The 12,471-nt window shown below is 35.9% G+C and overlaps 2 protein-coding genes across 2 annotated transcripts; both read left to right on the top strand.

Annotated features, from left to right (window-relative positions):
- Positions 1-2,061: 2,061 nt before the first annotated feature.
- Positions 2,062-5,127, top strand: LOC107838715 (E2F-associated phosphoprotein; the record flags this gene model as incomplete). Its single annotated transcript, XM_047394242.1, is given in 2 exon segments — positions 2,062-2,227; positions 4,720-5,127. Coding segments are annotated over 2 exon segments (419 nt in total), but the record flags the coding sequence as incomplete, so codon positions are not given.
- A 1,278-nt stretch (positions 5,128-6,405) lies between these two features.
- Positions 6,406-12,327, top strand: LOC107838714 (probable prefoldin subunit 5). Its single transcript, XM_016681882.2, has 4 exons — positions 6,406-6,729; positions 8,630-8,733; positions 9,537-9,614; positions 11,928-12,327. Exons 1-4 carry the CDS (start codon positions 6,552-6,554, stop codon positions 12,009-12,011), a joined length of 444 nt encoding a protein of 147 aa, XP_016537368.1. The 5' UTR covers positions 6,406-6,551; the 3' UTR covers positions 12,012-12,327.
- Positions 12,328-12,471: the final 144 nt, after the last annotated feature.

Genomic DNA, 12,471 nt, shown 5'->3' with positions numbered 1-12,471 from the left:
CTGATAGTTCAAGTATGAAACTCAAAAGACCGGGACTTTGCATGTGTTTATGACCATTAACCTTTTTATGAATATCTACTAGGTATGTAAGTAAATTTTTTTCCTTTTAGAATGTTTTGGCCTAACTTGATTAAGCTTTTTACTAAGAGTGAATGGTCAAAACTACATGTAAAATCTCGATATTTTGAGCTTTCATACCTGAGCTATTCGACGTGTGAGTTTCCTACCTGAACTATCATCAACTCTTTATCAAAACACATCTCAACTATTAGTTGTAAGTATGACCACCTAAGTTATCTCAATTTTGGAGTTTCATACTTGAACTATTCGGCGTGTGAGTTTTTTAGCTGAACTATCACCAACTATTTATCAAAACACACCTCAACTATTAGTTGCTCACTTTTCCTGCAAGAAAGTATCACCACCTAAGGTATCTCGATTTTTGAGTTTCATACCTGAACTATGAGTTTTCTACATGAACTATCCGCAACTATTTATCAAAACAAACCTCTAACTATTAATGGTTTACTTTTCCTACTTGAAAATTCAGGTATGAAACTCAAACAATTAATCAGTTAGAAGTGTATTTTGATAAACTAGTCTAACTGCACGTGCCTCGCACGTGTAACGTTTGATTATTTAAATTAAATAATTTTATCTATTACGGAGATTTGTCATAATGTACAAAAAGTTCAAATCAATTTCCAAAAATCCCTAACATTTAAATATAATAATGTAAACATAAACATCTATTTTAGTGTAAGCACATATATCTTTTACCATCAAAAGTTTCAAGTAATTGATGAATATCACTTTTATGTTTGTCATGCAACACCTCTTTTTCTTGGGTTCATTGCAATAGTAGCCTAAAGAAAATGAATTATTATAAAAGCAACACATGATGTAGAAGGGAAAAAATTGATTAGTTGAAAAAAATTGATGAGTTGAGTAAATAATGTACCTAAATATGTGAGTCGTTTTCGTGAATTTAATCGAGGAAGAGCATTACTTATTAATAGATCCAACAAAGAATACAAATTAAATCAATTAAGAACATAAATTCAACTAATAACACAAATTAAATAAATTAAAAATATAAGCAAAATTGCCGGTATGTCAATTAATATTGTGTTTAAATTATTAATAAGCAAGCAACAATCAACATATCAAAAAGGCAAAAAATTTTTTGACAAATAAACTAAAGCGAGTTGACGAAGAAATTAGCTTGACTTTTATAGAAGTTGGTAAAAGGTATGTTAAAGCCTATTTTACATGGGATAGGAATTGTTATTTGTGATTTTTGAGTTTTTTTAACCATATTTTGCATAAAAAAAGTTATGCTAAAACCAAGTTCGGAAAGAATAGAGTTTTTTTTATTATTTTATTTTTTGGGGGGGTTTCACGTAGGGGTGGGGAGTTTTTTAGTTACTAATTTTTTATTATTATATTATTTTTGATTTCATGTTGGGAGTGATTGTTTTTTAATTACTATTTTCTTGGTTTCACCTTGGGGGAGGATTGGTTTCACGTTGGTTTTTTTTATTACTACTTTTTGGGTTTTACGTTGGGGAAGGAATTTTTTTTTCGGTTTCTATATGTGGTTAGTTTTTTTTAAATGGTGAAAAAGGAATCCTATTTTCATGAGGAGAGGTTTTTTTTTCTTGGTAATATAGCCAATATTTAATATTACTAAAATAATAAAAAAAGGTAAAAAGACGATTTTGTCTAAAACGGAGTCTTTTAATGAAGGGCAAAAAGTTCAAACAACAATTTTAAGGTACTTCACACTTTTAATATATTATAGATAGTTGATAATAGTTCAGCTAGAAAACTCACACACCCTATAGTTCAGTTATGAAACCCATACAATTAATCAGTTAGAGTTGTATTTTGATAAATAGTTGGTAATAGTTCAGCTAAAAAACTCATCACCTGAGATATGTATAGAACTGTTGAGATATGCAAGTTCTCCTTCCGATGAAACATTCTTGTTGCGTTATTGTAGCGTAATATGGAGTTATTCTCTAATTTGTATTTACTTTTTTTTTTTTTTTTTTTCAGTTTCTGATGATGATGAGATAGATTACTCCGTCAAGCCAGAATTTTATGATTCAGAACTTGATGACAAAGATGAACTCTGGGTCCAAAAGAAAAGGGGTGGTCGTACTTCTGATGCCATCCTTAATTGTCCAGCTTGTTTTACCACTCTTTGTCTAGATTGTCAAAGGTATGGCCTTTGTTGTTTAATTGATTGCATCTTTCTGTTACTTTACTACTGGAATTGTTGGTATTTAGATCTTCTTCAACCAATCAACGATTTAACTATTTCGATTCCAATGGAGTTGTGTAGGCTGTATGAATCATCTATATCCATCTGTTTTTGCAGGTCCATTTCATTCCAATACTAAATCAACTGCCTTTTAAGGAAACTATTTTGGGTCTTCTTGTATTCTCAAACTTATATTCTGATTTAGGTCCTTCTTTTCAAACCATTACTTTTTGAAAATGGTCAAACTTATGTAAGGAACAGTGCCAGAATATCTGGATCTTCTCGCCTCTACTTCTGTTTATCCGCTTCTTATGTCTATATTTTCTTTAATTTCTCCATTTGTTCATTGTTCAGTGTCTCCAGATCATCTCACTCATAATGCAGGAAATTGGTCCTGCTTTTATAGGATGAACTTGCAAACCTTAGGAAAGTTTACGTAGCAATGAGGAGATATCCTAAAAGTAGGGCTTACATTTTTCAGAATTGTTTAAAAAATTTCCTCCATGAAGTTTTGGATGCAATCTGTTGAACCCTGATTTTGTAGTATCATTTCAGATGTTTGGATATTATTGTTACTATATCATGATATTTGGTATTTTGGATATTGCTCACATTGATTCTCAGGTTGTGCTGCATAGGTGAGAGGTTGAATACCAATATTTTTGGGTTTGTCTGATCTGTGTGATACGCTAGTATGCTTAGGAGAATCATGCCCTTCCGTAACATGGTAGTCATCTATTTCTAAATAGAACTTGAGAAGACGCCTTTCATGAACAGGAGATAGGTAGCGTTGAATATTTCAACCTTCACGATATTATAGGATACAACAACAGCAACATACCCAATGTTGTCCACTAAGTGGGTTACAAATATTATAGGATACAACAACAACATACCCAGTATACTCCCACAAAGTGGGGCCTGGGAAGGGCAAAGTATACACAGTCTGTACCACTACCTCAGCGGTGAGGTAGAGAGGTTGCTTCCGATAGACCCCCAGCTTACGACAAAAAAAAGTCTAGAAAAAGATATATATAAGAACAAGAAACAATAGGTAGTATCAAAATGACGGATACTAACAGAAACAAGACTACGACAAAGTAATACTACAATTAATCTATCTGAAACAACAAACACCACTAAAACTCCAAGGACAAAACACTAGAAACATAGCACTATGACTAGTGACTGCTAGCATAGATAACACAACAAAGCACTCTTCCCTACTAGCAAGGACGCACTCCTTCCTACTTACCTTCTACCCTAATTCGTGCCTTCCACACCTTTCTATCTAGGATCATGTCCTTGTAACTGCTCCATATCATGTCTAATTACCTTCCTCGAATACTTCTTCGGTCTACCTCTACCTTGCTTGAATCCATGCATAGCCAACCTCTCACACCAGTCTCCTCATCACATGCCCAAACCATCTTGTATGCCTGAATACATATTATAGGATAAACAACATAATGCTGTTATGCCCTGTATGTCCAGAAAATCTTTTTTAAAGTTTGAGTCTTTGAGATGGTATTAAGTGTCAATTACAAGTTTCCTTCAAGGTGGTTTGTCCTGCTGTCGATTGTTAAATGAATATTTCTAATTGAAAGAAAGGGAGTCTAAAGTGGTCTCAAAGTCTTCTTTGACCTCTTGTGAAGTCCTATTTTTTCTCTACAAGTCAGCAAGTCTAAAGTGGAGTTTGGCATTGTTCAGCACGTGCTAAGAATCGCGAAGAGAACATTTATATCGAAGTTGGCTACCGATCAATGATCATGCAATGTAGAAAGAGGTGCTGGATGTCTTCAGCGCGCTCTTCATACATAGATGTAGAAAGATGGTTTCTCTGGTTCTTTTTGGATCTAGGAAAGAATATTAGCCAGAAGAAATTGAATCTGTTTTCACCTGGCCAAAGCGGAGGAACTAGATGGACCATAAACCCGTTTTGATTCTTCTTCCATTTTCTATGGTTTTCTTTCACTTTAGGAAAGAACAAACAGCAAGTTGAAAATTTTTGTTGCCAGAACAGCCAGAATATGGAACCCCTCTTTTGCTATTGTGTTGCTGAACTTGTTGTATCTTCACATTGACATTTATAAATGGGTCCGTCATTTTTATCACAAGAGGGATCAAAAGTGCAATAACAGAAGTAAAGTGACTCATTCTTCATCCTTGTTTTGATAATAATTGAATATATGTTTGAAAGATGAACTTAACTTTCCAAGGAGGTGGATGTATTTCAGAGGAAGCTTTTGTTGTCATTTTCTTACTGTACATCAAACTAATGCACCTTTCTTACATACTCAGTTTAATTATTATCAGTCGACTTGTAAACTGAAATCCTGTTGACTCACCATCCGATTCTAAGACCATTGCTTTTGTTCCTTTTTGTAGCTTTTTAGTGGGTGGGATAGTTTATCTGCAATTCAGAATTGATGTAATCTTTGATAATGCAGGCATGAAAAGAATATTACGCAGTACCGAGCAATGTTTGTGGTCAATTGCAAGATCAAGAGTGAACAAGTGGCGGATCTTGGAACCAAACGAAAGAGGGGCAAGAAAGGGCGTGGATCTTCTGAGGCAAAAGTGGGTTCTGATGTGGGAGAGACATATAAACATGTATGCTGTTCAGTTTGTTCAACGCAGGTTGGAGTCATCGATGAAGAAGAGGTCTATCATTTCTTTAACGTTCTTCCTAGCGAGCCCTGACGTGTAAATGGCCTTGAACTCTCAGGATATAGTTTGTTAAACATATGTTTTCGGTCGTAGGATTGCACTGGGTATGTTGCTGTCGTATGTTTTCGGCTATGCATTACAGAAAACTTGAGAGGTCAATGAACACTTTTTCTAGGAGGTTTTTTTCATTAGTATGTTGGTCTGCCAAAAATTTGTAGTTTGTGCTAAACTAAGTTGCTTGGACTCTCCAAAAAAGTTGTCATTCCCGTGTCGGATCCTCCAAATATACACTACTTTTGAAGGATCCGACAAGTGTCCAATGACATTTTTGAAGAGTCCGAGCAACATAGCTGCTAAAACAAAAGCTTCCTTGTTCATGGAGAACCCAAGGGATTGTGTTTTTTTTTCCTACCAATTGGGGTTACCCCGTCCTAAGTCGGGGTTTATCGGAAACAGCCTCTCTACGTTATCCGAGGTAGTGGTATAGATTGAGTACACTCTACTTCCAGACCCTACTTTATGAAAATACACTTGGTATGTTGTTGTGGTGGGGTTGCCCCGTAGGCTGAGGAGCAAAACGAGCAGTATGCTCGTGAGGGGGCTCGCGAATGATTAGCTAGTTGGTGTCGGCTGAGGAGCAAAACTAGCAGTATGCTCGTGAGGGGGCTCGCGTATGATTAGCTAGTTGGTGTGGTTTGATTCAATATTTTTTAAGAGTCAACTTAGCCAAGGGCGAGGTTTCTGGTTTAAGTTCACGACAAGTTGAAAGCTGACCAAGGCAGAACGATTACTTATTTTAATTTTTGAATCGTGATTTGAAATTTCATATTTTTCGAAACGTAGAATTTCAATTTTTGAATTGCTGTTTTAATTTTTTTCTAAATTCATACACTGATATTTTGCAAATAAAGGCTAATCATTTTGAACCTTATGGAAAAACGGATACATATTCGACGTGAAGAGATCGTCTATACTATATACCATATGAAAGGATTATATCCAAAAAAATAATCAGTAATATAATTGATTTATTGGACTAATGGATCTTTGTAAAATTATTTATTTTTGAAAGTTTGTGATTACATATGAAAATTATTTCAAAATTAGTTATTTCACCCTCAAAAAAATATTTAATTAAAATTTTCTTATAAAACTAACACTAACAATTTCAAAATAATTAATTTCAAAATGAGTTATCTCAAACTAGCTATCCCGTAATTAATTATTCAACTCTCAAAAAAAATATTTAATTGAAATTTTCTCATAAAAATAACACTATAATTTCAAAATAACTAACATCAGAATGAGTTATCCCAAATTAGCTATTTTAACATTAGTTATTTCACCCTCAAAATATTTAACTAAAATTATTCCATATAAATAACATTACAATTCCAAAATAAATAATCCTAAAACAAATTATCACATACATTTTATCTCAATCAACCATAAAATAAACTTATCTTAAAATTAATCTCAACATTAATTATCTCTCCTGCCAAACGAGCCCTTACTACTAAGCTAGCAAACGCCCCCGACTGTTCCAACACTTTCCCAGAGGCTCCATCCAGCAACAGAAGAGAGCGTTTTTGAGAAGAAGGGGGCAGTAGAAATGGGATCAAGAACACTTGAAATAGAGAAGATGAGTGTAGAACAACTAAAAGCATTGAAAGAACAAGCCGATCTTGAAGTTAATCTCCTTCAAGATAGTCTAAATAATATACGTACTGCAACTACTCGTCTTGAAATTGCCTCTAATGCCCTTCAAGATCTCTCTTTACGTCCTCAAGGTTTGTTTGAATCTTGTTTTGTTAAACACCCTTTTGCTAATTGGGTGTAGAAAGATTGTTTATTTGGGCTTTATTGGTATATTTATGATATGGGGTTTGGTTCTTTTTTACTGTGTTTTCTTGGTCAGGGAAGAAAATTTGCTTGTCCTGGAAAATACAGTTGTGAGAATTAGTTGTTAAAGATTGATCTTTTGGGCTTTATTGGTAAATTTATGATATGGGGTTTTGGTTCTTTTACTGTGTTTTCTTGCTGAGGGAAGAAAATTTGCTTGTACTGGAAAATACAGTTTTGAGAATTAGGTGTTAAAGATTTTTTTTTTTTTTGGACTTTGTTGGTAAATTTATGATATGGGGTTTGGTTATTTTACTGTGTTTTCTTGTACTGCAAAACACCCTTCTGGGAATTAGGTGTTAAAGATTGGCTTTTTGGGTTTTATTGGTAAATTTATGATATGGGGTTTTGGTTCTTTTACTGTGTTTTCTTGTACTGCAAAACATCCTTTTAGGATTTAGGTGTAAAAAGAGTGTTCTTTTTGACTTCATTGTGATTTGTTTAACCGGGCCAGCTTTCGGGTACCTCGACTAATTCCAGGGGATACGTGCTACCTCCCACCAGCAACAATAGATAGCAGCTAACTTTATCTACTAAGGGTAGGATAGATAGGAAGAATCGCCCTACTAGGAATTAGGTTTAAAAGAGTGTTCTTTTTGACTTTATTGTATTTTTTTAATCGATAACTGTGGTGTCCGGGCCAGTTTTCGCGTACCTCGACTAATTCCACGAGATATGTGCCACCTCCCACCAGCAACAGATAGCAACTAACTTTATCCACTAAGGCTAGGAGAGATGGGAAGAATCGCCGTTCTAGGAATTAGGTGTAAAAGATTTTTTAAAATTAGTCTAGAACACTTGAAATTGAGAACATGAGTGTAGACCAACTAAAGGCACAGAAAGAACAAGCCGATCTAGAAGTTAACCTCCTTCAAGATAGCTTTAATAACATCCGTACTGCAGCTAATAGTCTTGAAATCGCTTCTAATGCCCCTCAAGATCTGTCTCTACGCCCTCAAGGTTTGTTTGAATCTTGTTTTATTAAACACGCTTTTGGTAATTAGGTGTAAAAAGTTGTTCTTTTCACTTTATTCTGAAATTTATGACGTGTTTTTTTTTCAGCTTTATATATTTGGGTTTTGATATGCTTACTCGAGCCAAGGGGTTACTGGATATGTTGTTGTTGTTGTTGAGGTGTAAAAGAATGTTCTTTTCACTTTATTGTGAAATTTATGATATGGGTTTTGTTTTGTGTTTGTTTTCTATATTTGTTTTGATATGCTTAATTGAGCCGAGGTCTATTGGAAACGACCTCTCTACCTTCACAAGGTAGGGGTTGTTATGATCCTATTGCAAGATGTGGGACTTGAATCTCACATCGTTTAAATGGGGAGCCTTGGGCTCTCCCACCTTAATGGCTAGCTTTTGGGGTGTGGTTCTCCTAAGGTTGTATCAAGGGTAAGGCTTCATACACACCGCCCTCCCCAAACACTACTTGTGGGGTTACTGCGTACTAAGTTGCTCGGACTTTCCAAAAATGTTGCCGCACCCGTGTCGGATCCTTCAAAAATACACTATTTTTGGAGGATCCGACATGCACCCGTAGACATTTTTGAAGAGTCCAAGCAACTTAAACTGCGTATGTTCTTGTTGTTGTTGAGGTGTAAAAGAGTGTTCTTTGACTTTATTCTGAAATTGATGACATGGGTTTCTTATTTTAGTGTGTTTTCTTGCTCAGGGAAGAAAGTATTTATTTGTATCCCTCTTGTAGGTGTAAAAGATTGTTCTTTTGACTTCATTGTGAAATTTATGATTTGGTTTTTGGTTTTATTGGGTCTTCTTGCGCAGGGAAGAAAATGTTGGTTCCGTTAACAGCGTCTTTGTATGTGCCGGGGACACTAGATGATGCTGATAAGGTTTTGGTAGATGTCGGCACTGGATATTTTGTTGAGGTTTGTATTTGTCTGTTCGTTCATCTGTAGTTGGGACATTCAGCTTGCTGCCTATTTCTGCTAATTGAATCGATAAATCTACTATCTTTAATCGAAATTTGCATTTCTTTTTGTGGTGCTTGGTGGTTGATGAGTTTGTGGGTTGCATTAGGATGGGTTACCTTGGTTGTGACTGACATACTTGGTTGGGATCCTTGAGGAACGTGAAACTGTTTAAATAGTGTCGTTCTTGGCAGACTTTCTTTTTCCTGTATTTTGCCTTCTCTATGTGGAGCCCATAATTGATGTTGTCTTTTTGAGGAGTGTGTTATTTACAGAGATTGAGTTTTCCTCCGTGCTAATGAATTGTTTGTTTTCCAGGAAAGTGTAATGGATTTCGTTGCGATATATGCTGGAAGCAACGTAGTTATGATTAATCCAGAAAATTCTTTCTACATGCTAAATATCTTTTGTGGTTATTATCTTCTGTTTGGACTGAAGAAGTAGTCTAGTGGACACTTATTTTGTCTGTTCCTAGTTATTTGGTTTCTTCGGTTAGGTAGTTGGATGTTTATTCTTGATCCTCTGATCTTTATGGGTCTAGTTAAGTTATATTTCTCTTTTAAAGACGTATCCTTCATGTACCGCGGAGTATGGTATATGTAGTTCCTGGATCATCCATTTACCTTTTATTTTTTCAAGAAATAAAGTGGTGATATCTTGCGAATTTAAGGGACCGTGGAAAGCCATATATTATCCTTTCACATGGTCCTATTGCTTGAGGTTCAAGCCCTAAGATTGAGTTCTTTTCTTTATTTGAACAGAAAACTATGACAGAAGGAAAAGATTACTGTGAACGGAAAATCAACCTGCTAAAGTCCAACTACGAGCAGCTTCTTGATGTGAGTATCCGTTTTGTTTCACTTGGTGCGAATTTATATGCTAGTTTTGCGCTGTTTATTTTAGTTTATTTCTGTTGCTGTTTTGACATATCTTCTCGGGGGTTTTATTTCTGGTGTACTCTATCTGTTACAATCCTACCTGATATTTCTGCTTCTCTGTGTTTTGTGAGATATCGTCTTATTCATCTATTTTACGCAACCCAACCTTCTATACTCTGTGCAATTGTTTTGAGAATAAGTAAAGTGAAAAACTGTTTTTGTGGGTTCCAAAGCGTTCTCAGTCGTATACACCTCCCGCAAATAACAAGAAGTTGTTTTTTGAGGATATCATGTGACCTCTGTTAATGCATATGCAACAAACACACACACACGCACACACACAACATCGATAAACTCATTAAGAAAATCATCAAGGACGGTGTGGTTACTGGCATAAGCTTAAATTCTGTTGTAAAGAAGAGTTCAGAAAAATAAGTTGGACATTTAGTATCTATCAGGAAGGCTTATGAGTATTCAGTAACCTTCTCTCAATCAACGGCAAGTGGTCCAGAAAGAATATGTACCGTCGTCCTCCTCCTTATCTCATGGAAAGATAGCTTAGCAAGCTGCTTACACCTTTTCAAAAAGTTTGTTTTCACTACTGCCCGCCTTTAAGGTGGACTAAATGGATGTCTTCTCTCTGGGACAGATATTAGTAGAAGGATATAATGTTTATATGCTATTCCGTTTTCTACTTTCTCATTTTTATCATTTCCACCTGTATTTACGTTTTGTGGTAGGGTGGTGGAGATTTTCTAATGTCATACCGGAAGTGAAGTTAAACGTGTTATTATCAAGCGTAAATGCCACCTTATTCCTCATTTCTTGGGATGCCTACATGCTCTGATTCCACTAACCACTTAGTAGACTCTTATTCTGATTTCCAGTATGCATTCCTCTCTTGCTCATATAACTTCTCCTAGTTGAACCACCACAATGAGCTATGAGACAAGGTTGTAATAAAATTTCAACAATCTGAGTTCCTAAACTGACCTTAAAGTGGTGCCAGCAGACTCTTATGACCTATCTGTTCTTTCGTACTTCTCGTCTAAGTTGTGCGGACTCTTCACTTTTGATGTCGCACTTGTGTCAGATTCTCCAAAAAGTACACTACTTTTGGAGAATCCGACACGCACCCACTGACATTTTTGAAGAGCCCGAGCAACATAGCTTCTCGTTACTGTAGTTCCGTTTCTGCAAGGTCTATTGGAGACATAAGGAAACATCAACAATTCAAAATTTCATCCCGATTTCATCTGGACTCTACCATTAGCGTAGATTGCAGCTTCAATATTCCTTCATATGATACATTTATAGTATCTTCTATGTCTCTGGCTCTTAATAATTTTCCCTTCTCTATGCACCACCTGTTCTAATTCAGGTTTGCGCTGTTGTGACGACTTTGTTCTCCATTCCTATCTACAACTTCCCCACACTTATCCTTTTCATACTCTTTCCCCTTGCCGTTCTTCCAGCTACTGACCACTCCTCTACTCATGCAACATAATATAAGTACTTTGTAATTGTGCCAAAATACGATAAAGAGATTAACTAATCTAACACGATCTATCACCATGAAATACTTGTAATTCTTCATTCGTGAAATCTCCCCCATCCGTCTATCTGAATATATGTCATTCACTGTCGTTATCCAACTAGCGAATTGCTTCTCTGAACACACTCGGAAGAAGTGCTAAACTCTTTTTCATTTGAAGATGACCCCACCCTCTTTTGGGGTGACAACCATTGTTCAGAACTTTTCACGATGCATAACTGTGGTCTCCTGAAACAAATGGATAGAACCATTGAAGTTCTCAGTAGATATAAGTCTGTACTAGGGATATTGACTTTAGGATTCAACCTGTCGCTTGCCCTTCAAAAGCTCTCTTTTGCTGCTTTTGATTGATGGGAAATAAACCAAGGAGAGGAGCTGCGACAATTGAAATTACGTACCCCGGAACATTCTGTTACCATCATATTGTACGCGTTATTGCCAGCCATTCTCTGTTGGACGACAAGATTAGTCCACACAAATAATGAACCAAGTTGCAGGTGATCCATCCTGTATTTTGGTCTAACGACCAAAAAACAGCACGTAACTCTTTTCCCCCGGGTCTATATAGTATCTTTATATCCTTTTGAAAATATGTTATTATCAGCTATTGCGATGCTTTCCTTGGATTCGTTTTCTGTAACAAACAGCTCTGATTATGTTTCTCATTTGTCACGGAAAGCAATCACCATCCTATTTACTCATAATTTCTACAAATGCAGGTTGCCACTAAGAAGAAAAGTGTTGCTGATGAAACCGGTCTTATCTTGCAAGCTAAATTGAGACAACTCGCTCCAGCACAGTAGATCATACTCGCTTTTCTTCTTTCGAGTGGCCTACTTATAACGTTTTTAGTAGTCAACGGGGTGGGGGTTCATTCGTTGATAACTCAATGAGTTCATGCACCTCAAAGAACTTTACAAGTTCCGAATTCTGTCTAAATTTGTATTGCTGCAGCAGGAGTTCGACCAGTGTTCAATGTACCTCCCCCCTTTTCACCCTACTCTTTAACGGATGATTGATTTTCGATCATCTGTTCCATTGTAGCAGACCTTAGAATGTCCATTAGTGAGTGAAATCATATATTTTTCGTATTTAATTATTGGAATGTTGAAACTTGTATTTGTTTATGTTATTATCCTTTACTATCTAGCGGCGTGATGTCCCTTGTTGCATGCTTTTGTGTTTTGTTTGTTATATTGTTATCTATCCCGAGCCGGTGGTCTATATAATCAGCCTTTCTACTTCACTTGATGGGAATACACT

Source organism: Capsicum annuum, chromosome 8, assembly GCF_002878395.1.
Source record: "Capsicum annuum cultivar UCD-10X-F1 chromosome 8, UCD10Xv1.1, whole genome shotgun sequence".
Classification (NCBI taxonomy): Eukaryota; Viridiplantae; Streptophyta; class Magnoliopsida; order Solanales; family Solanaceae; genus Capsicum; species Capsicum annuum.
Note: the sequence above shows the minus strand (reverse complement) of the source record. Positions and strands in the feature narration are given on the sequence as shown.

Coding starts and splice junctions, on each gene's coding strand:
- LOC107838714 (XM_016681882.2), top strand. CDS start 6,552: ATGGGATCAAGAACACTTGAAATAGAGAAGATGAGTGTAGAACAACTA. Junction 6,730..8,629: donor TCTCTCTTTACGTCCTCAAG/GTTTGTTTGAAT, acceptor CTTCTTGCGCAG/GGAAGAAAATGTTGGTTCCG. Junction 8,734..9,536: donor GCACTGGATATTTTGTTGAG/GTTTGTATTTGT, acceptor TTATTTGAACAG/AAAACTATGACAGAAGGAAA.